The sequence below is a fragment of the Phoxinus phoxinus genome (genome assembly GCF_949152265.1).
Source record: "Phoxinus phoxinus genome assembly, chromosome: 24".
In the NCBI taxonomy this organism is placed as follows: domain Eukaryota; kingdom Metazoa; phylum Chordata; class Actinopteri; order Cypriniformes; family Leuciscidae; genus Phoxinus; species Phoxinus phoxinus.
Window position 1 is genome coordinate 20,790,226 of NC_136899.1, and position 24,621 is coordinate 20,814,846.

Sequence of the window (24,621 nt, forward strand, 5' to 3'; positions counted from 1 at the left end):
GTGTGAGCTAAATAATATTTATTGTGGCAGTGTTTGTCATATAGTGATGTCACCATGTATACGCTTATTTTCACTCCTCCCGCACTGTTTAACTTTTACCGGTAATAAAAAAAATAAAAAAACATATTACCTGACCACTGATCTATCAGTGCACACTTCTATAGTCATCACCATGACTGAATGAATAGTTTAATATTATGTATAATTGTGAATCACAGAAGCAGGTTTTGTAAATCATGTGGCTGAGTAGAAAAAGGGCCTAGTGACGCCCCTGGTACCAGCAACATGTGAGAAGTGCCGGCACACAAGAAAAAGTGAGGGTACACTACAGCTTAAAATATAGATTGTCCTTACACTCTCATCTACCTACTGTTGTTTTGTTTGCTGTCTTTGTCAATTGATTTTATCGTTGTTTGTTTATTGTAAAGCGTCCTTGAGCCCTGGAAAGGCGCTATATAAATAAAACGTATTATTATTTATAGAAGTGCTGGTGCGTACCGGCCCACTTCGAGCACTGCTGGAGGAACATCATCACTACACACGACTTATACAGTAGAGAACTGTTGAGAGTACAGTAATAATACTGTGAAAACAACAAAAATCATTTACAGTCTACAAAACACTTGGAGAACAGGGGCCCGTTCTTCATACGTGGATTACTGTTATCTGGATTTTACTGTTGACGATTTTACATGATCCAGGATTGTTAGGTTCTTCGAAGCTCATCCTGGAGTTGCTGTCATAGCAACAGGTCTGTAAGCTCAAACCTGATTGGGAGCAGCTTATTTCATGTAAACAGGATTAGATTGCATCTTTTCAAGCGCATGTGATACTTAAAGTCTGTTCCAGCCACTGTTACTTTCTTACAAGAGTAGCCTAATGAACCAGGTACAATAATGACTTAAAATAATAATAATAATAATAATAATTTAAAAACTAATTTGAAAATAATATTTCAATATTGTGTAGTCTATCATAATATACACAGTTTACTCACTGAGAGCATTATTTGTGAGGGAATAATTACCTAGTCATTGTATTGGAGTCTTACATGATGTTAGTCTGAGGCGTACATTAATGTGCAGATATTATCGGATTGGTTTGTTGCAGAGCAGGAGATGCAGTTAACTTATTAAAAAAAATGCTGTACCATTAGAAAAATGTTCTTGCCCCATAATAAACTTTAATCAATGCTGTCTTGCTGTCTGAAATCATTGAAAAAGTTGGTTTTGTTTGAGCCTTCACAACATCAGGATCAATAATTAACAAACAACAAAAGAAGATTATCTTTCCTCTGTGTTTCTCCTATTATTAAACTGACAACATAAACTGGTATTTTTGGAGCACAGGTGTTGAAACTTTTTAAATTTCTTTATTTTTTATGACTGATAAATCTCCAAGTAAACGTTAGACATATTTAATAGTGTATAATTGTGGCTTGTACGTGTTGATCTGAACTGAGAGAGTAAAGAGTGTGTCGTTGTTCTCTACAGGTTGTGGGATTGTGGAGTCACAGATGAAGGTTGTGCTGCTCTGACTTCAGCTCTGAGATCAAACCCCTCACACCTGAGAACACTGGATCTGTCTGGGAATAAAATAGGAGATTCAGTTCATCTGCTCTCTGCTGTACTGGAGGATCCTCACTGTAAACTGGAGAATCTGCGGTAAGATTGTCTCTCTGATAGTCACACATGTCTTTGTACTCAGTAAGATGAATCATTTGATGTACATTTTAGGACTAAAATTAGCTGGTAAAATGTTCTGTAAACACTAAATCTCAGCACAGAATCACAGGTGTACATAAATTACTTTATTTTTACATTTAAAAAAAATCCTTTAAATTTGGTCAATATTTAATTATATTCAATCATTTTCGTCTACAATGCCATTCCTGTTCCCCTACTGTATGTTATTCAACAGTGCTTTCCCCAATGATGTTCCTGTAATAATTCAGTGGTTCTCAACCCTGATCCTGGAGTGTCACCAGCACTGCACAGTTTAGATGTCTCTCTAATCAAACACAGCTGATTCAACTCATCAGCTCGTTAGTAAAGACTCCAAGATCTCAGGTGGGTTTGTTAGAGAAGAGAGACATCCTAAATGTGCAGTGTTGGGGTTCTCCTGTGTGGTTTCTCAGATCTAAGAACGGATTTGTGTTCTTGCGGAGAAAGAATGAAATGTGCGTGCCCGAATGAATAGTTCAATATTATGTATCATTTTGATGCACAGAAGCAGGTAACGTAAATCGTGTGTCTATCTCGTTAATCTAAATCTGGAGCGCCCAAAACTGTTGCTGGAGATCTACAGTACCTATCTGCAGAGTTCAGACCCAACCCTGATCCAACACCTGATCCAGCAAATGAAGCTCTTCAGGAGCACGTCAGAGTTACAGTGAGTGGTGGTTGTTAGTGTTTCCCACTGTTTCTGTGGCCTGTTGCATGAAGCCAGTTTCAGTTGCTCCCCTGGTAAGTTTGAGGTGATTTTGAGCAAACTCTCTTTTTTTCGGGCTCAAGAAAGTGGATTGGTTTTTAGCGGGTTCCATCGCCATGGTAACTTACGCTACAGGATGACCTTGAATGCTTTATTTGTTAAAGGTGCTCTAAGCGATGTCACACATTTTTTAGGCCAAACATTTTTTTTGTCACATACAGCAAATATCTCCTGTAATGTATATGCCTTATGCTTCGGACTCTGGGTCCGTATGAATTAACTCAAATGATCCATAGGGAATTTTAATAACTAATCATGAATATGATTAATATTTTGCATATTACAGTTACATTAAATTGTCGAAAGTGAAAGTGGATTATATCAATATATGAATAATCAATCACAACGAATTATAATTCCTCATTCATATATCAATAATCTCATTTCAGATCGATGATAAGATAATCCTTAAGGGAAATTAATGCAATTATCAAATCGGTGTTCGTCCAGCGTCCAACCGTCAGATTAAATGATCAATCTTTCAATAAAGCTATCCTTTCTTATAAACTCCAAGAAATATTAACTTTCTGGCCGTGAACATTAATCTTCCTGTGTTTATAAAATTAAAACTACTTAATGTAGTAAATAATAAGAGTTGGTAGCTCGGGTCGTGAACCTCATTGACGTTTGTATTTTTACACAAGCATTTTTCACAGACACAGTTGAATATATTGTTTTAATAAATGCAAAACTACGGAATATAGAATATAGTACTACATACGTCTATGTACTTACAGTTAACAAACAAGACAAAACAGATATTAGATGAGGAGAGTTGGAGAGAGAGTGAGAGAATGAGAGAATGGGGGCGCGCGCGCCGAAGCACGCGCGGAGGTTGTAGAGAGAGAGAGAGAGAATGGTCACGAGTGGCCATAGAACAGCAACATCACAGAAACCTTGAGAGCCATCAAATGCATCGAACCTTAAAACATTAAAAACTCGTTAGAGTTTGATACTTGCAAAAGGTTCGTTTGTGTGCACGAGCTGTGTCCAGCCTGCGCGTGTTCTCGGAGCAGAGTGCGCGCGCTCGTGTCTCCTCGGACAGGGCGCGAGTTTTGAAGAAGGCCTCTTTTGGAAGGGAAGTTGCTGAAGAAATTCAGGCTTCGTTCGTTTGACTCGTAGGTGGAAACGAGCAAAGGCGAATTTGAAAATGAAACAAAAGAACTTAGATAAAGGAAAATAAAAAGAGACGGACTCCAGAGAGGAGTCGATCGCGGACTTCACATGATGAGCAGATGAAAGCAGGACGCGAGAGAGAGAGGAGGAGCTCTGGCTTTCCTTTTTAAAGACTGTATGGGTCACGCCTTCGTTCGGCGTGATCAGCCAATAGCCTTCAGCATTTCGAAAGCGGGAACTTTCTTTGTCTTGTCAAGACGAGCGCGGCTGTGTAGATTTATGACAGAGCTCCGGGACTAGTCATTTCTATGACTGGAAAGAATTCATATCGAAATAATCATACCATTACAGTCTATTATCGAGATTCAACTCCGTTAGGTCTTAAGATTCAAAATGGTATCAAACACATCATTTTCAGAGTATATGATAACAAAGTTACGTAAAATATACAGATTAGAAGCATTTAGATTTTGATTAATACACATTAATATTGAAATCAATTCCACATCGGTCGTGACACATAAATGGCAACACAAAAATATCAAGTCCATTTGTTGAGGTCTTAAATATGATTCTGTTGAATAAAGTCTCTTGGTGTGTGCGTGCTTATCTCTCTGAAGACGTGGGTGTCCTGTTACATGTGTTCCTTAGTGTGAGGAATTTTGGGTGTCACGTGTCTCTTTGTGTGTGTGTTGTAATGGAGAAACGAGACACTGACCTCTTCTCTGTTCAGGCAAATTAATGAAGTGTTCGCGAGAATCGCGATTCCCTAATTTGACCAGATGTCAGACAATGTTGCTACACTCCTCACTATCCGCTAGCTGTCTGTCTCCTGAACACACTCTAAAAAAAAACGCGGTCTCTGTAGACACCCCAGGCTCCACAAACAGCAACAAAAACAAACTGGGCTAACCCACACCACGAAACATAACAAACTGTTCCAGCCAATAACCGACAAGAATGATGTGGGATGGGGTTTGGGGGGTTAGTGCGCGGATGAGGAGGAGGGAGGGTCTAGCTAGCCTCCGCTTTGTTTGACAATAGTTCGAACGTCAACAAGAAGTGACGTCACCCAGGATCGCTTAGAGAACCTTTAAGTATAAAGTATAAACTATTAATCAAGAGGACTGAAGGCATGAAGTAGAGCAAGCAAGAGGTTTTTCAGCAAAGTTTTGGTCATATCGATAATTTATAGGCCATAGATATTTGTGTATTAAATATTATACAGAAGGCTAATATCCATAAAATGGCATTATACTTAAAGGGACAATATGTAGGAATTACTCCCATCTAGTGGTGAATTCGTATTTTGCATTCAAACTAATTTTGCTCTCCAGCGCCTCGCTTTTCAAATGCGCGTTGCATCTACGGTAGGCGATATGTACCAAAAAGCGTTGACAGGATGTCTTCTAATAGCACTTCGTCGAGTTTTCCTTCAGGTGAACAGGTGTGTTATTTCAAACAAACTGCAACATGACAACAAACAAATGAATGTTACAGTATGAATTACTGACTGTGAAAAACATTAAATATTGTAATTAGTAGCAGGGTGCGATTTGTGAAAAAAACAGAGGGGGGATGTTTTGAAACATTTTTATTCATAAAAATAAATCATGAGAACATGAACTTCATCACTGCATTTGCAGGAATTGTACAATCTTTTTTCTTATTAACTGAAGTAGCCTAACGCAATATTTTTACTCTAATAGCTTATCTTTCCCCACACATATGAACTGTGATCATGCAGTAACGTTAGCTTTACATCGCGATGCTGAGCTACAGTGAAGTGATAGAAAATACATTATCTGTGATAGCAATTCGCCTCATTCGCACAAACTGGACTACTATAGTTGGTTATTTTCTTTCAGCGGTCTTCTCAAGAACGGACCACCTCTTTAGACCCTTTAGACCACTTAAAATGCCACCTCAAGAAAATGTCAGTGTGAGCTAAATAATATTTATTGGGGCAGTGTTTGTCATATAGTGATGTCACTATGTATACGCTTATTTTCACTCCTTCCGCACTGTTTAACTTTTACCGGTAATAAAAAAAATAAAAAAAACATATTACCTGACAACTGATCTATCAGTGCACACTTCTATAGTCATCACCATGACTGAATGAATAGTTTAATATTATGTATATTGTGAATCACAGAAGCAGGTTTTGTAAATCATGTGGCTGAGTAGAAAAAGGGCCTAGTGACGCCCCTGGTACCAGCAACACGTGAGAAGTGCCGGCACACAAGAAAAAGTGAGGGTACACTACAGCTTAAAATATAGATTGTCCTTACACTCTCATCTACCTACTGTTGTTTTGTTTGCTGTCTTTGTCAATTGATTTTATCATTGTTTGTTTATTGTAAAGCGTCCTTGAGCCCTGGAAAGGCGCTATATAAATAAAACGTATTATTATTTATAGAAGTGCTGGTGCGTACCGGCCTACTTCGAGCACTGCTGGAGGAACATCATCACTACACACGGCTTATACAGTAGAGAACTGTTGAGAGTACAGTAATAATACTGTGAAAACAACAAAAATAATTTACTGTCTACAAAAACACTTGGAGAACAGGGGCCCGTTCTTCATACGTGGATTACTGTTATCTGGATTTTACTGTTGACGATTTTACATGATCCAGGATTGTTAGGTTCTTCGAAGCTGGAGTTGCTGTCATAGCAACAGGTCCGTGAGCTCAAACCTGATTGGGAGCAGCTTATTTCATGTAAACAGGATTAGATTGCATCTTTTCAAGCACATGTGATACTTAAAGTCTGTTCCAGCCACTGTTGCTTTCTTACAAGAGTAGCCTAATGAACCAGGTACAGGACTTAAAATAATAATAATAATTTAAAAACTAATTAATAATATTAATCAGAAAATAATATTACAGTATTGTGTAGTCTATCATAAAAGACACAGTTTACTCACTGAGAGCATTATTTGTGAGGGAATAATTACCTAGTCATTGTATTGGAGTCTTACATGATGTTAGTCTGAGCCGTACATTAATGTGCAGATATTATCGGATTGGTTTGTTGCAGTGCAGGAGATGCAGTTAACTTATAAAAAAAATGCTGTACCATAAGAAAAATGGGTTTATTATTATTTAACCTACCTCTCAAAAGTGTTTTTATGTATGTCTCTTTGCTCATATGTATATATATATATAAATATGTGTGTATATATATATATCCTGTGAATGATTAGATGATTCTACCCTTTCGGGTTGGCTCTTCATTAGTAACTACAGCATGGAATCATGATAACTAGTAATGACTCAAGTGTTAATGCATACTTCTATAGGAATTATTAATTATTTGGATCCGTATTCTAAAGTGAAGATCATGTTAACTAACTAGTAATGACTCAAGTGTTACTACATACTTATATAGGAATACCAAACACAAGTCATTTCAAGCGTATGAGATATTGTTTGTGAACTTTTAAATACTATAGTTTTAGAAAATGTATTTAGAAGTATGCATTAACACTTGACCCAAGCCATTTAAGAGAATGAGTTTGTGGACTCGCAAATTAATATTAACACTATAAATAATATGACTATAAATTCCAAATAAAGCTTACATAATAAAATGATGGTAATGCATATGTAACTGTCCGGCATTTATTTATTTGCCAATCGACTGTAATTTTTTTTTTAGAATAAGTGCCAGTTCTAAATTAAATTTAATTAATAATAAAAATTAAAAAAATTATACATTATTAGCCAACTGTGTGATTTTTGTACGTACATTTCTGAAATACATAACTTGGACACAGTCACCTCTGAGAAGAGATCACTCTAAATTGTAATGTAGATGTGCATTTTCTGTAAAGCTGCTTTGAAACAATATGTATTGTGAAAAGCGCTATACAAATAAATGTGAAATTAATTGAAAAGTTATGGAGGGTTTGGGTAAGTGTATCCACAACGTTGGCGCCTACGTTCTGTTATTATGGATCATCATCATTGTTCCGCATTCTCATTGGTTTTCTGGCATTTGTGGGATTTCATGTGAAAGGAAAGCTGACTGTGAATAGAGATACAGGGATGACATCAAAACCTGGAAGACTAATTCGCCACTGGTTGCCTCGAATTTATGGAAGCTTGTTTCCACCACGGAATAAAATTATTTAAAAGATAATTGTGACTTTTTATCTCACAATTTTTTCTTGCAATTGTCACGCAATTGCGAGTTTGGCCCTGTCACAAATGGCACCCTGAACACTCGCGGTCTTCCTCTGAGTCCGCACTTACGTGACGTAACGCCGCTTTGACTGTCGGGAAGAAGTCTGCTGTGGAGCATCTAGGGCGCATATCGACCGCAGAGGGGCGTTCGTGACTACCCTTCTGAAACCTAAAATTACTGAACGGGACACCCTACGGTCTCATGGACTTAACAGGCGCGTGGAAGCCATTGTAAGTCTAAAAGACTGAAAGTGCATGAAGTTTGCCTTTTGGGACAGGGCCTTTGTATCTCGGTGAGTGGATTATAACAAAATGAAACGCCTCTGATTGGCCACTGCGTTCAATAGACCAACAAACATGACTGTGATTGGCTACATTTCTCACCGCTGTAAAAACACATTGTAAATAGAAACATTTGACGTTCTCAAGAGAGCAAACACAAAAACACACTTGAGTGTTTGCCAGTATGATATTATTACAGAATTAACTGAGGTGCTCTTTTGCATTCGTTTGAGAGTGATTATATTTAAATTTGACTTTGATGTTTTTTACCCATGTTTTAATTTAACAATAATTATTTGTGATCAAACATTAATTGACAGACCCCTGCAGTGCGGCTGCGGACCCTTGTGTTAAACTGATCTGATCTGAACTGAGAGAGTGAAGAGTGTGTCGTTGTTCTCTACAGGTTGAGAGATTGTGGAGTCACAGATGAAGGTTGTGCTGCTCTGACTTCAGCTCTGAGATCAAACCCCTCACACCTGAGAAAACTGGATCTGTCTGAGAATAAACTAGGAGATTCAGTTCATCTGCTCTCTGCTGTACTGGAGGATCCTCACTGTAAACTGGAGACACTGTGGTAAGATGAACTCTCTGATAAACACATATATATTTGTCCTTGGTAAATATATTCTTTATTGGTAATGTAATAGTTTTTAACTTTTTTTTTACTCAATGATCACCAACTTTGTTTGTTAAACCCTAGCTTGTTTTCGGGTCTGAATCCACACAACACAAATGAGAGACAATTGAGTACATTTTATTGAGAGCTCATTTTTTCTACAATTATAGGTTGACCAGGAAAACCAAAACCAGTAGTTTTATGTGTGATTCATAGACACTCAGTTAAACAATAAATTACAAGTGATATTTACTTCAGTCCAAATGCACATTAAATAAATATTCAGTTAAACCAGTGAACATCACAGGTGAGCCAATGCTTGATTCAACATGCTAATCCTAAAACATAAATGTTCTCCCGGCATATATATTTACTCCACATCACAAACAAGACAAAACATTACACAAATACACAAAGTATAAATGTTATATTAAAACAACAGTGTTTTTGAACTGACAGAGTTACAACACCCATAGACTTCTATAGGAATCGAGGAATGCGGAAATAACGCCAACGGTTTTTATTGCAGTAAATACCATTACAATAAGGAAAAACAAAACCATAATAAATGTCCTAAAGAACAGAGCTCAATATAAAACAGAAATAGAAAAAATAATAATATCAGGGACCAAAGGGCTTCAGGTTCTTCTAATAATTCAAATTTCTTTAATAAATTGATTAATCTTCCACTTTTCAATTTTGACATTCTCAAGGATTTACAGTAAATCCAAAATTATATATATAAAAAACAAAACAGAAAACAATGCACTGAAAACGTGTGTTGGATTTTAAATGATTTAATCATGCACATCGGTTCCACATGAACCAATTAAGTTAAACAAAGATAATTTGTTCACATAACGTCCACATCATGGAATCAAGTCATTTCCAAGTAACCCAATTAAGAAGTTTTAAAGTGATTTTAATATGGTTCCCTAACTGGATTAATTCATTCAATTTCTTATATTTTTTGTGTCACATGACTGAATTATAAGATTGCATTAGCTAGCTACCAAACTATTAATTAGCAATAGCATATATTTGCATGCTAAATGCTAAGCATGAAATCTAATTGTAATATAAACATATTTGCTAATATTATTTTAAATGGCCATTAATGGATCATAATTATTGGACAAATATTATTTAGTACCAAATCTCCTCAAAATATTAAATTAATATTATTGAACTAAAATATAGTACATTTAATTGATAAAGTTACACTTCAGGTGTTATTAATGTTATCTCTTTATCACTCCATAGTCATAGCACTGCATTATTTGTCCCTCAGTTTCTCCTCAACATGGAAAACCGGCATCATTAATAAAACAGTGTATAATATAGTGGCGTTGCTTGCCACTACATTCAAATCACATCACACATTGCAATCTTTAATAAAATGGTAATTTTACACAGCGCCATTGTTCTCTATATTGAAATATTGTGGAGTCACAGAGGAAGGTTGTGTGAGGGTGCTCTTGCATTCATTTGAGAGTTATATTTCTTATATATGCTTATGTTTTTTTACCCATGTTTTAATTTTTTTTACAAAAAATATTTGTGATCAAACATTAATTGACAGACCCCTGCAGTGCGGCTGCAGACCCTTGTGTTAAACTGATCTGAACTGAGAGAGTGAAGAGTGTGTCATTGTTCTCTACAGGTTGTGGGATTGTGGAGTCACAGATGAAGGTTGTGCTGCTCTGACTTCAGCTCTGAGATCAAACCCCTCACATCTGAGACTACTGAATCTGTCTAGGAATAAACTAGGAGATTCAGACATGAAGCTTCTCTCTGATCTGAAGAATGATCCACATTATAAACTGGAGACACTATATTGTAAGTAGATTATTTACTACAGATTACAAAATACAGTAATTTGTAACATATTTCGTCAGATTACACAAACTTTGCAACCTAATCTAAATAATGTTGAATACTTTGGAATACTAATAAGGTTTGTAACACAAAGGGTCCATCAAACATGGGACTTGGTTTCCCCCTGCATATTATTTGTAACAACATCAGTTTTACACAGTATTTCTTGAAGAAAAAAATATATATATATTTTTTTTTTTAGAAAAAAAATTATAACCTTAAATTTTTTTTACTGATGCAACACAATGCATTAAAAGCTGGGGTGTGTACACTTTTTTTATTTATTGCATGAACCGGATCAATTGTAATTATTTTGTCTTCTGTGAAACGGGGAAGTGTTCGCTTCTGACGGACAGTACTAAATGAAAAAAAGATGATCTCCTCACCTTTATATCTCTGGCTGCAATATTAATGTACTCTGTATGTATCTCTGCCTGTGTTTGTTCTGAAATGAATCCACTGATGTGATGTGACCGCAGTAATGTCTCATCCTCCATATGTGACTGTGTGTGTCTCATCCTCCATATGTGACTGTGTGTGTCTCATCCTCCATATGTGACTGTGTGTGTGACTGTCATATGAGACTGAAGACACAGAGACGTCACAGCGATCTCACTCTCGTGTGTGTGTGTGTGTGTGTGTGTGTGTGTGTGTGTGTGTGTGAGTGAGACTTCACTGCAGTTTCTTGTTTGGATCTTTTTGTGGGTCTGATTTTGTAGACTAAACTGGTCGCATCACTTGCATATTGTTGGTTTTATTGCTTCTATTGCTCTCCTCATTTATATGTCGCTTTGGATAAAAGTGTCTGCTAAATGATCACATGTAAATGTAAAATGTGCTGAAAAATTGCTTTGTTATTGATTAGATATTGCACTGCTTGATTACAATGTTGATGGTGTAACTTCCAATATTCAATGACAATTAGATTATTTTAATCAACAAGATATAAACCGTGTATATTAGTAATTTATTATTTAGGACAAGAATGTGCAGAAGAGTAATAGTTGTATTTTAAAAGAATATGTTACCAGCAAATATTGACGAGGATGATTTCATCAAACATTCATTTCTGTTGTTTTGTTTTATATATCATGACCTATTAAATTTTATCCATAAATCTCAGTTTTCCCTCATGTCTCAGTTTATCAATTGCTACCAAGGCCATTCGAAATGTGACTTATAATTCATTTAATCTGTTATTTTTAAGAGATATACCGGATTATATTTTAATGAGAAAAATGGTCTAGTCTGTTCAGAGGGAGTTGAGGGAGTATCTCAGGACTTTTGACCCACATAGGAAAAAGAAAACTGAAAAGGTTTGTCACTTAATCTGATATAATTTAGAGTTTTTATATGTGGACTTTAATGCAGTCAATCAGGTCTTAGCACAGGCCTATAGAAGTGTAATGTTCAGACTCAACATATCATTTTCAAATGATTAAACCATATCGATATTAGGCTATTAGGCTGAGAGACAGACACACAGTCCATTCTATGGGATTTAGAAACTATCCAAAGTCCAACAACAAATGATCACAACACGTGCTTTTTTTTCATGAATGTAAATTTGCACTGAAATTACAACTGCAATAATAATGTTATGAAATTAATGTTTTAAATATAACATTTTGAATATAGAAATATTAAATATTGGAAATAATGAAATTATAATTTTATATGGCAGGTTACGGTTACAGCAAGTCGTAAAGGGATAGTTCACTTTAAAATGAAAATTATGGCATCATATACTCACCCTCAATGTAAAATATGGACTAGTGGTTCGTTTAGGATGGGAGCACTACAGAAAGATTCCGGCCAGAGAATCCTTTATCAGCTTTATTTCCAAGATCAGGATGCCAATATACAAGTTTGTATAAGTAAGTGTATGTGGTCTAAACAGAGAGAAAGAAAAAGAAATAATGCAATAGTAATAATTACTGATTAATAAACAAATAAAGGAATACTATACTATGCTCATTATCATCATTCACAACAGTATAGTACAGAAAATAATAATTGACGTTAATACAGTGCAACAAATATGTCACTATATGCCCTTTAATATCTGTACTGCTGCACCATTAAGTGGCTATGCAGCATATCACTGTATCACTCGAAACACTCGATACAGGTAGCACCAAATAAACAGTAAATGCACTGCACTCGAACGCAGAGGCATATTTCTAAATACCTAACACAAATAAGGTCTAAATCGACATATAGAGGGCTAATTATTGCACACAACATGTCGCATATTACAGCACGCTCTGGCATCATGACTACACTAATTGGTCACGCAGTTCAACGAATAAAACTAGTTTGCACGAACATACATAACTTTCACAACATTCGTCACAATGCAGTACAAACATGCAACAGTAGTAACTTACTTGCTTTTCATAAAACGCACACAAAAGTACAGAAAAGGGTCTCTGAGTCTTCTCTCATCGTCTCTGAGCGCGAACAACTGAGCAGCGCGCTGTATTTCCTGACCAGGCGCAGTTCACGTGATTGAGCGTTCAAGCGCACTTAGGAAACCTCAGCGCTGAACAAATAGTCTTTCAGACACTCAAGTTGTTTCAAACCTGTATGAATTGCTTTCTTCTGCTGAACACAAAGGAAGATATTTTGAAGAATGTAAGTAACCAAAAAGTGAACTGTTACCATTGACTGCCATAGTAGGAAAAAAAATACAATGTATGTTTAGGTTAGGGTGGGCTGTAATTTATGTTTGTCAAGCAATTTGAAAATGAAATGCAATAAATGTAATACATGCACAATTAAACCCTGACTCCAACAGAAAAGGGACATGCATTATTTTCATGTATGCAATAATTCAAAATTATAAAGCACAAGCTTTTTGTGGCTCATTTTAGCAATATTTAGGGCTAATCCTAAAGTCTGGCATGAGGGGCATTGGCAATCAAATTGTGATATTAGTGTGCCATCCACTGTCTCTGCTATGCAACTGCAGCTCAATAAAAGATGTAATCAAAACAATGTTAATATCACCAACTGTCCATTTGGAGAAAAACTAATATTAGCAAAGCATTAACTAATATTGAATACCCTAGTAAGTTGTTATCCAACCCTTTTGTTGTTTTGAGAACAACAAAAAACATTGATTAAAGATTCAACCCCTGAAAAATGAATGGTTCCACAAATCTGTAGGGAATGACAGGAGAAGCAATAGGGGATACGACTGAATGAAGCGTTATTATCTTGGCCTTTCTCAGTGTGTATATCAGGTTTATGTCATGTTGGTCACTGTGATCTGCTTTCAGCATCCTCAAATTCAAAAAGAATCCCAATACATCAAGTATCTGTGTTGTGATGATGAGGTGACCATGACTCTGTGGGTGACTGGGATACGTATTGCAAAGGTGAGCAGAAACCAGGCCACACACCAAAAACCAAAATAGATAATGATTGTATGATAGACACTAAGTTGGCAAATTATAAATTATAGTTTACAATGCAAATATTTACTGTAAATTGTAGCTGTATTGTGTTGGGTCCTATTGTGAGCTGTCTACTTTGTCAAAAAAAATTGTATAATTTTTTTAAAAGTTATTCTACCTCATTAACGGTCGACTGTCACTCTCCCTCGCTACCATGGCTACCATCCCTGCTGCTACAGGAGCTGCCCACATGCGCGCACCCGTTTGACTCGAGGAGGGGAAGAGGCACGGAAGCTAAGAAGAATCACAATTATGGCAGAGAAAGAGCAGTCGAAATTCCCAGTACCTGCATATAGCCTACAGTCAGCGAAGGCAAAAACAAGGAAAGGAAGGACCTGTCCCTGAGCCGACGATGCTTGTCTCCGGAGTGTAGTCCTCATCAGAGTCAACAGTGCTTTCATCGTGGAAGCTCTTACATGCAAAACACCGTATATGTTATGAATCTTACACGAAATTCACCTTCATCACACTGTAACTGATGGTAATGGGAAAACGTGTATCAATGCAACCTGTTTTTAGCTTTGCCTTATGTTACTAGCTCGTTACCGAATCAAACTCAATATATTTTAAACTTTACCAGTATCGATATTCTAGCTTGATAGTGAGTACTAACAGCCATGTTAGTTGTTTATGTGGTGATGTTATTAGCCATCACGGGGTTAATTCCCAAATATGGCGTTTCCGCGAGGATAAAAGGAGATGCGACGGACATCTGGGTGAGCGTTTATTCCGTTTTGGGGAAGTGACGTCACTTTCGGGGCGCCGTTTTCGGTGCAGGAGTGCGGCAGAGGAGACTGGCAGACACGAGAGGCAAACAGATATCACTACGAGTTTTTCTTTATTAGCACGTTATTGAGTGCATTGAGCACCGTGAGTCATTTACCACAGCGATACAAGCGTGGAGGTGTTGCAGCAGGCTTGGCAGACCTTGAAGACTGGCAGACGCTGTCGGCTCACGCTACTTACTGACTGTTTGTTTACGTGTGATATTAAACGACCCTGAAGTGGATGGGGTGGCGTTTCACGTATAACTTACCGTGCTCGCCCTCATTTCCGTCTCTTGCTCAACTGTCTACTATTATCTGAGAAGCTGTATTCTATTTCAACAGACTGCTTCCATCCGGTTGTGGATTGTATTCAAGTCGATCGAAACACGCGTCGAACGTACAGCCGGCCCGGATATTTCTAAAATTGATCCTAAATGTGACAGTATTCCTCGACTGTTGAACTGAGGTTGGGGGGGGAAATAATTGCACACTGACAAATTCTCTATGTCACCCTTGTATTTATATAGTTTATATATGGGTGTTTAATCCGAATTCTGCATTCATTATGGTGTGATGAACTGATCTACTGTTTGTGACATTGTCGCTCATTTCTCTGTCAGGAAGTTTGTGGGGTGGTCTAGAATCTCCCGCTAACGTGCTGAGCACGGTCATTATAGAGAAACTGGCCTGTTTGGCCGTGCGTGTGATTTGTATATGTTGATAACCTTGATGTGTAAGTGCATGTTTCGTGTATCATTTTTTTGTATTTGAATATTCTTTGTTTTCTCCCTTCAGAATCTGGGGCCATTCGTGGTTCCTGAAGTCTTCTGGGTGTGGTGGTGGTTTGATTGACAGTCTGCAGTGTCCACAGTGAGTGTAGTGTTGTGAGAGAGCACGAGTGGTTGCAGTGTTGATTTGATAGCCAGGACAAATTCCCCAGATTCTGAAGTGGTGTGTGTGTGTGTGTGTGTGTGTAATGTGTGACGTGTCTGGTTTTAAGATTCTTTATTAAAAAGTGTGTTTAGTAAATTATGTTTTTTTCAATAAACTGTTTGTACTTTCACCATTGTCTGGTATCTGACTCAGCCATTGCGTACCTGTGTGCTTTATGTACTCAAACTATTTCTGGGTTCCCGGATTATATCTGGGTGGCGTAGTCGGAATTCACCTAAAGTCTCAAACTGCCACATTTGGCGTATAGTCGGCAGGGTGTTGTGGCTGTCGGACAGATTCAGACACAGTGATTGTTTTTTTTCGTTTGTTTTTGTGTGTGTTTTGTACGAGTGGTGACAATACAGTGGATTTGCCTGGTAAGTGCCCCCCCCCCCCCTATAGTATTTAATTATGGAGGCTGAATTACAGGAAATGAGGGAGCTTGTGATTCAGTTAAAGGCTGACAATGAGAGACTGCGACAGGAGCGGGCACCGGTTGAGTTGCTTGATCCTGGCGCAGCCTCTGGTGGTGCTTCGCGACCGGTAACACCTAGTTCCGTCGACTTAAATGTTGGTACCGTCGAACGCTTCGTGTTCGTGCCGCGAGAACGCCGTTGTCCAAAATTCAACGGTAGATCTGGTATAGGCGTTGAAGAATGGATCGAAGAAGCAGAGGCGTGTATGCGCATACGGACCATGACTGTTGTCGAAAAAGCTTTCTTTTTGTTCGATCATCTCGAAGGAGAGGCTAGAGACGAAATTAAATATCGACCAAGTAGGGATAGAGATGACCCAATAAAAATAATTTCAGCACTGCGCGAGCTGTATGGTTGTGCAGTATCGTATGTTGCACTTCAAGAGGCTTTTTACTCGCGGCGACAATTGGAGGGAGAAACGTTACAAGAATTTTCCCTGGTACTTTTGGGTCTGTTCGATAAACTTAAACAACAGTCACCGCATGCTATTTTGAATGCAGATGTCATAGTGAGGGATCAATTCATTGAATGCGTGTTGGATAATGCGTTACGCCGAGAATTAAAACAGCTAGTGCGGCGTCAGCCTGCTGCAACACTTTTGGAGGTTCGAAAGGAAGCCATTCGCTGGGAACGAGAGGGGATGCCAGGCGGTGCTAGGGGCCGGAGTCAATCGGCACCTTTGGTGCACGGGAATCAATTTGGGGTTCAAGGCGATATGGGGATAAATTCCGAACATGGGAGGCGTTCATCAGAATTAGGTGAATTACGGGAAATGTTGCAGCAGCAGCAAAAGCAAATTGATCAACTTACTCAGGTTCTAGCCCGTAGCCAAAGCCCCCAGTTTCGCGGTCGTTCACCACGTTTTGCATCCCTGGTTTGCCGACGGTGTCAGCAGCCTGGTCATTTTGCTCGAGATTGTACTCGGCAATTTCACCCTCCTGGCCCTCCAACTCATCCCCCCGTTGACTCGTTATCCAGCGGCATGAGGTCTGGCTTCTCCAACCCGTCGGAAAACTAGTCCCCACCGGGCTGCAGAGCCACAGTCCGGTTGGGTTTACGAATGGCTCTCGTATCTTTTCTGATGGTCTCTCCACGTCGCGTCTAGTCTCCTCTTGCCCACACCTTGTTGTTACGATCGGGGGTGTCTCAGTGCCCTGCCTGATAGATACTGGCTCCATGGTATCAACCATTACAGAGAGCTGTTTTAGGTCGTGTTTTGAACCATGGGGCCAGGATCGGTTGCAGTCATGCCACTGGTTGCGCCTCAGAGCCGCCAATGGACTGGAAATTCCATACATTGGGTATATGGAACTAGACATTGGACTGTGTGGTCGCACCGTATCCGGTTGTGGAATACTGGTAGTTCGCGACCCCCCAGGCGCTAATCCGAGTACTCCGGGTATTTTGGGGATGAATGTTCTTAGTCGTTGCTATAGTGAGCTCTTCGGACAACACGGAGCAGCCTTATTCGATCTACCATTAGTAGCGCGGGATGCGGGATTATCCCAGGCCTTCCAAGCCTGTCAAAAAGTGGATGGCGTTCTTCCATGCGGAGGTAATACCAAAATCCGTGGCCGTCGAGTGTGTCGGGTTCCCGGTGGCACTCTGAAATTTGTAGCTGCTACGTGCTCGTCCGTGTTTAGTGGTAAGACCGTGTTATTTGAGCCCCTTGAGACCGGGTTACCCGTGGGCTTATTAGCCTCTCCGTCTTTAGTGCGCGTGAGCGGGGGTACAGTTTTGGTACCCGTGGTTAATGTCGGTCTAATTGACGCGGTTTTATATCCTACAACAATCCTAGGTAAGCTGCAGGAGGTGTATTTTGTGGATCCTCCGGTAGGGTTGAAGGAGGTTTCGACTGATACTGCTAGGCTCGTAACCTGTGATGGGATTGCTGTGTCAGAGGCGGGATGCGTTGACAAGGTAGAACTGCAAGGGTTGTCGGACGAAGAGCAGGAACAGGTAAGGGCTCTCCTTTGGGAGTTCCAGAGTGTGTTCTCCACTGGCGAGGGAGACCTTGGTTGCACTAACCTGTTGTCTCACGACATCCCTCTATTGGATGAAACTCCAGTCCGACAACGCTATAGACGAATCCCCCCATCTGAATATGAGTTGGTTAAGACCCATATTGGTCAGCTTTTGGATGCACAAGTGATCAAGGAGAGTTGCAGTCCATATGCCTCCCCGGTAGTATTAGTAAAGAAGAAGGACGGTAGCCTGCGCTTATGCGTAGACTACCGTCAACTCAATTCTAAGACTCGAAGAGACTCGTTTCCGTTGCCCCGAATCGAGGAAACATTGGATTCTTTAACAGGGGCCCGCTGGTTCACTACATTAGATCTGGCCAGCGGGTACAATCAGGTCCCTGTTACTGAATCCGATCGCTATAAGACCGCCTTTTGCACACCCTTTGGGTTATACGAATGGAATCGTATGCCCTTTGGCCTGTGCAATGCACCCGGTACCTTCCAGCGTTTGATGGAGCGGCTCTTTGGCGACCAGCGTCATCAGTCTGTCTTATTGTATCTTGACGACATTATCGTGTACTCCTCATCGGTCCAATCCCATCTGCAGAGGTTGAGGATGGTGCTGGCTCGCCTGCGAGCCGCTGGCCTCAAAGTGAAGCTGGAAAAATGCGCGTTCTTTAAGGAAAAGGTGCAGTACTTGGGACATGTCATATCGTCCCAGGGAGTGGCTACGGACCCAGGAAAGGTGGAGGCCGTAGCACAGTGGCCTTATCCTAAGACTGTGTCAGAGCTGCGGACCTTTCTGGGGTTTGTTAGCTACTATAGGCGGTTTGTAGAAGGGTTTGCTCAGGTAGCAGCTCCGTTACATCGGCTGGTAACTGAGGCAAATAAAGGGAAGGGGAGTAGTCGGAGGCAGGAATTAGCGCCATGGTGGTCAGAACAATGCGATCAAGCGTTCCACACTTTGAAGCAGAAACTCACTACCGCGCCGGTTCTTGCTTATGCGGATTTCAAACTTCCGTTTATCTTAGAGATTGACGCCAGCCATGTAGGGCTGGGGGCAGTGCTTTCACAAGAGGTCGATGGTAAGGTGAGGCCAGTGGCTTATGCTAGCCGAAGTCTTCGACCAGCAGAGCGTAATACTGCCACATACAGTTCGATGCGGCTTGAGTTTTTGGCCTTAAAATGGGCTATGGGGGAAAAATTTCGCGAATACTTGCTGGGTCATCGATGTATTGTCCGGACCGACAACAATCCACTGAGCCACCTAGCCACTGCAAAATTGGGCGCCACCGAACAGCGATGGGCAGCCGAATTAGCGGCTTTTGATTTTGTAGTGCAGTATCGATCGGGTAGGTCTAATCAAAATGCGGACGCATTATCACGGTTACCTTCGGTGGAACAGCCCACCGGGGATAATAGCCAGTCAGGTATGCTGGTTCCTGAGCTGCTGCGGCGCGCAGCGGGTGTAGGCCCAATTGGATCCACTGCGGTGAGAGCTGTGCAGGCTATGCCAGCTCGATCCGGGCCAGAATTGGTGGCTCTACAGGAGGAGGACCCGGTTATTAGTGTAGCCCTTAGGTATTGGCGTCAAGGGCAAGGCCCAGGGCCTCAGGAGAGACGATTTTTACCTAATCTGGTGTTAATATTACTTCGGCAGTGGGACCGTCTACAAGAACAGGAAGGTCTGGTATATCGAAGGGTCCGTCGTCCCGATGGTGGTGAGGAGGTGCTCCAACTGGTGCTGCCCGCTGTGTTACAAGCGGAGGTACTGACCCAATTACATCAGGGCCATGGGCACCAGGGCATCGAACGCACCCTGGAGTTAGTGCGACAACGATGCTACTGGCCAGGGATGTCTGCTGACGTAACCCAATGGGTACAGCAGTGTGAGCGGTGTCAACAGGCCAAGGGGGCTGCACCAGTTGCTCGGAGTTATATGGCACACTTGTTGGCCTCTCGTCCAAATGAGATCGTGGCCCTTGACTTCACAGTCTTGGAACCCTCTCATTCTGGGCAAGAAAACGTACTTGTGATGACAGACGTTTTTAGCAAGTTTACGATGGCAGTCCCTACTCGGGATCAACAGGCGGGGACTGTGGCCCGTGTCTTGGTGGGTGAGTGGTTTTATAAGTTTGGGGTCCCTGGCCGAATCCATTCGGATCAGGGCCGAAATTTTGAGTCTCGTCTTATTCAGCAGTTGTGTAACCTCTACCAGGTGGACAAGTCCCGCACAACACCATACCATCCAGCCGGCAATGGCCAGTGCGAACGGTTTAACCGTACCTTGCATAATTTGTTGCGGACTTTGCCCACCGGAAGAAAGAGGGACTGGGCATCTTGTTTGCCCCAGGTATTGTTTTGCTATAACACCACTCCCCACCAAGCCACTGGAGAAGCCCCTTACTATTTGATGTTTGGGCAGGAACCTAGATTGCCGGTGGATTTCCTGCTGGGTCGGGTGCAGGAGCCGGTGGCTGGTAGGGTCCATCATTGGGTGGAAGAGCATCAATCCCGGCTTCAAGTAGCTTTTGATGGCGCCCGTGAGCGGTTGCAAGCGGCAGCCCAACATCGTAAGGCTAAGCACGATCGCCAAGTAAGGGAACAGCCATTATCCAAGGGTCAATTGGTCTTTCTGCGCGAGCATGGGTTCGTGGGACGTCATAAGATCCAGGACCTTTGGAGCTCGACGGTATACAAGGTAGTCAAGACTCCACGAGATGGCGGGTCAGTGTATACAATTGCACCGGTACAGGACCTTGAGAAGGTTCGTCATGTTCACCGGGCGTCCTTGAAACCTCGTAATCAGAACAATCCAGCTTGTACTGAGCCCTTAGTAGGGCAGGTCGAACCATCATCCCCCCTGGAGATAGAAGACGAGCTGGATGACGGGGACTTGGCCCGTGTGGTGGTAGAGGCCCCGTCGGGTACTCAAGGAGGTGTAGAGGGGGGTAGAGCCCGCTTGGAGGCCAGGGTCAGCCTAGCTCCGGAAGTGGAAGAATCCACTGGCCAGCCTTTAGTGGGAGGACTTGGCGCTGACCCTCGGTTGGAGTTGGGGCCTATAGCTTCGGGGCCGCCCGCTTCATTAGGGGATGCCCCAAGAAGAACGGGCCGTGTTGGGGCAGGTCAGCACTCCAATCGGCACCACTTGCCGCGAGCGGCAGGAAGTGAAGTCCATCAGATTTCTGCCAGTTCTGGTTTGGACCTGGTCTGGTTTCGACCGTGGGACCAGTAGTTTTTTTCTCATCGTCGGGACTACGATGACTAATGGGGGGGTAGATTGTGGTGATGTTATTAGCCATCACGGGGTTAATTCCCAAATATGGCGTTTCCGCGAGGATAAAAGGAGATGCGACGGACATCTGGGTGAGCGTTTATTCCGTTTTGGGGAAGTGACGTCACTTTCGGGGCGCCGTTTTCGGTGCAGGAGTGCGGCAGAGGAGACTGGCAGACACGAGAGGCAAACAGATATCACTACGAGTTTTTCTTTATTAGCACGTTATTGAGTGCATTGAGCACCGTGAGTCATTTACCACAGCGATACAAGCGTGGAGGTGTTGCAGCAGGCTTGGCAGACCTTGAAGACTGGCAGACGCTGTCGGCTCACGCTACTTACTGACTGTTTGTTTACGTGTGATATTAAACGACCCTGAAGTGGATGGGGTGGCGTTTCACGTATAACTTACCGTGCTCGCCCTCATTTCCGTCTCTTGCTCAACTGTCTACTATTATCTGAGAAGCTGTATTCTATTTCAACAGACTGCTTCCATCCGGTTGTGGATTGTATTCAAGTCGATCGAAACACGCGTCGAACGTACAGCCGGCCCGGATATTTCTAAAATTGATCCTAAATGTGACAGTATTCCTCGACTGTTGAACTGAGGTTGGGGGGGGAAATAATTGCACACTGACAAATTCTCTATGTCACCCTTGTATTTATATAGTTTATATATGGGTGTTTAATCCGAATTCTGCATTCATTATGGTGTGATGAACTGATCTACTGTTTGTGACATTGTCGCTCATTTCTCTGTCAGGAAGTTTGTGGGGTGGTCTAGAATCTCCCGCTAACGTGCTGAGCACGGTCATTATAGAGAAACTGGCCTGTTTGGCCGTGCGTGTGATTTGTATATGTTTCTTTGATAACCTTGATGTGTGAGTGCATGTTTCGTGTATCATTTTTTTGTATTTGAATATTCTTTGTTTTCTCCCTTCAGAATCTGGGGCCATTCGTGGTTCCTGAAGTCTTCTGGGTGTGGTGGTGGTTTGATTGACAGTCTGCAGTGTCCACAGTGAGTGTAGTGTTGTGAGAGAGCACGAGTGGTTGCAGTGTTGATTTGATAGCCAGGACAAATTCCCCAGATTCTGAAGTGGTGTGTGTGTGTGTGTGTGTGTGTAATGTGTGACGTGTCTGGTTTTAAGATTCTTTATTAAAAAGTGTGTTTAGTAAATTATGTTTTTTTCAATAAACTGTTTGTACTTTCACCATTGTCTGGTATCTGACTCAGCCATTGCGTACCTGTGTGCTTTATGTACTCAAACTATTTCTGGGTTCCCGGATTATATCTGGGTGGCGTAGTCGGAATTCACCTAAAGTCTCAAACTGCCACATTTATATTCATAATGATAAAGTTAGGTATTTTATTACATGTGATTCTGACATGATGTCAGTACTGCGCTCCTCTCCGCTCGGCGCTGGTAAACGCGTCCTCCTCCAGCTGAGCGGTCGCCATCGCGCGTTCATGTGTTTTGGGGGCGTGGCTTTGGAAGGAGCCCAGAAGGGAGGGGGTGGGAGTGAATGGAATAAGTAGCTGTGTTTATTGCAGCCCTGAGAGGACTACAGACACTCGATTTTTATCAAGGGGGTAATCCATCCGCCGGAAACTGAAGCCTCCGCGGGAGCCGCCATTGTAGCAGAACTTCACCTGCTGTTAGCATTCCATTGACTCCCATTCATTTTTGCGTCACTTTGACAGCGAATAACTTTACATCTGAAGCGTCCAAAGACTCCATTTGTCCATTATTTATTTCTAAAGAAACACGACAATGTATAAAGGGCTCCATTACTTTGTATCTTACGTTATGACTTCGTAGAAGCCGTTTTTGTAAAAAATAGGCTAACGATTGCGTCATACCCATGCAACTCTCTGTCGCACTGTAGAGAAATTACCGTATAGACCGGCGGAGAAGCTCGCAAGCAATCGGGGGGACGTGGAGGTATAAAGTCAAGGGAGAAGCCCATAGAGAGTGATAAAGTTGCTCATGCTGCTAGCTCATTGACAACTAATAATCACGCCCTCCGTCTCTGCGAGATTCGGAAGGGAATGATTCAGATTTCCCTCGGCACAGCTACTAGAAGACCCACGTCACATCTACGTCGTCAAGCTCAGTTTGAGTCTGCGCAGTTCGCCTGGCGATCAGGAAGTGATGAGTGCTTCAAATGGGCTTCACTTTTCTCCGTTGAAATCTATGGGGTCGCTGTGTCCATCTTATATACTGTTTATGATTTTTATACTCTCTTTTTCAGAGTACTTACATTTGAATTATGTATTGGTATATAAAGACAGTTTAAACAAATTTGGGAAAAAGTTTTTTAGACAAATCCTGCCTACCCTGCCTTTAAGAAACAGTGATGAAAGTGCATTGTCTTTAAATACACATATAGTGGCCTTTTATTTAATTAACATATTATCTGAAAAATATTTTTAAATATACTTTAAAGATATAAAGTATACTTCAAGAGCAGTACAATTAAGCACACTAGGGTAAAGGGTAATGAACCGTCATTTAGAGTTGTTTTAATCCCCTTGTAATTTCATAATTCAGGGTCCTGGCAACCAAACATCTTTCCCACCACCTCCGCCTTCAATGGAAACCCTGCCTCCTCCACCACCCGACCCCATGTTGCCTCCTCCTCCCCGCGCTCCTCCTGCCAGCACAGCCAAAGTCAACAAGTTTCCTCCTCCACCTCGATTCCCACAATCCTCCTTCCCACCTCCACCCATGGATGACCTGCCTCCACCACCACCTCCTCCAGAAGATGCTGAGCTGCCCCCTGACTTTCTTCCTCCACCACCTCCTAGTTTTGCACCTTACGGGGGAGACTCGCTCCCCCCACCGCCTCCAGACCCCATTACCTCCCTTCCACCCCCTCCTCCTCCTGGTCCCCAAAACTTTGCATCTGCAGGTGGAGCTCCACCACCTCCTCCTCCACCCCCGCCTCCACCACCAGCTCCTGCACCGGCTGCCCACCCATCCGGCTCCGTCAGAAAAATGCCTCCAGCTCCACCAAAGAGAACTACACCTCAACAAACAGCGCCCCCAGGTGGCGAACTCATGTCAGAACTGATGACAGCGATGCTGAAAAAGCGCAGTCAACAATGATCTTGAAGACAGATAGAGATAATTGACGTGTTTTTGTAGTTGGACTGAGGAACTGACC

The 24,621-nt window shown here is 41.6% G+C and overlaps 2 protein-coding genes across 3 annotated transcripts in view; both read left to right on the forward strand.

Moving 5' to 3' along the window:
- The window catches only part of LOC306992653 (NACHT, LRR and PYD domains-containing protein 3-like), a gene marked incomplete at its 5' end in the record, with an annotated part of 82,170 nt that overhangs the window by 7,658 nt on the left and 49,891 nt on the right, over positions 1–24,621 (forward strand). Inside the window, 3 exon segments of the mRNA XM_079601785.1 lie at positions 1,494–1,664; positions 8,488–8,658; positions 10,364–11,894. Coding sequence (XP_079457911.1) covers positions 1,494–1,664; positions 8,488–8,658; positions 10,364–10,547 — 526 coding nt within the window. The 3' untranslated portion in view covers positions 10,548–11,894.
- LOC306992626 (uncharacterized protein) lies at positions 13,846–24,563 on the forward strand (the record flags this gene model as incomplete). Of its 2 annotated transcripts, none has more annotated exons than XM_079601748.1 (2): positions 13,846–13,961; positions 24,006–24,563. In XM_079601748.1, exons 1-2 carry the CDS (start codon positions 13,926–13,928, stop codon positions 24,561–24,563), a joined length of 594 nt encoding a protein of 197 aa, XP_079457874.1. In that variant the 5' UTR covers positions 13,846–13,925. The 2 variants fall into 2 exon arrangements, with proteins under 2 accessions (XP_079457874.1, XP_079457875.1); XM_079601749.1 differs by lacking the exon at positions 13,846–13,961 and adding an exon at positions 14,430–14,467.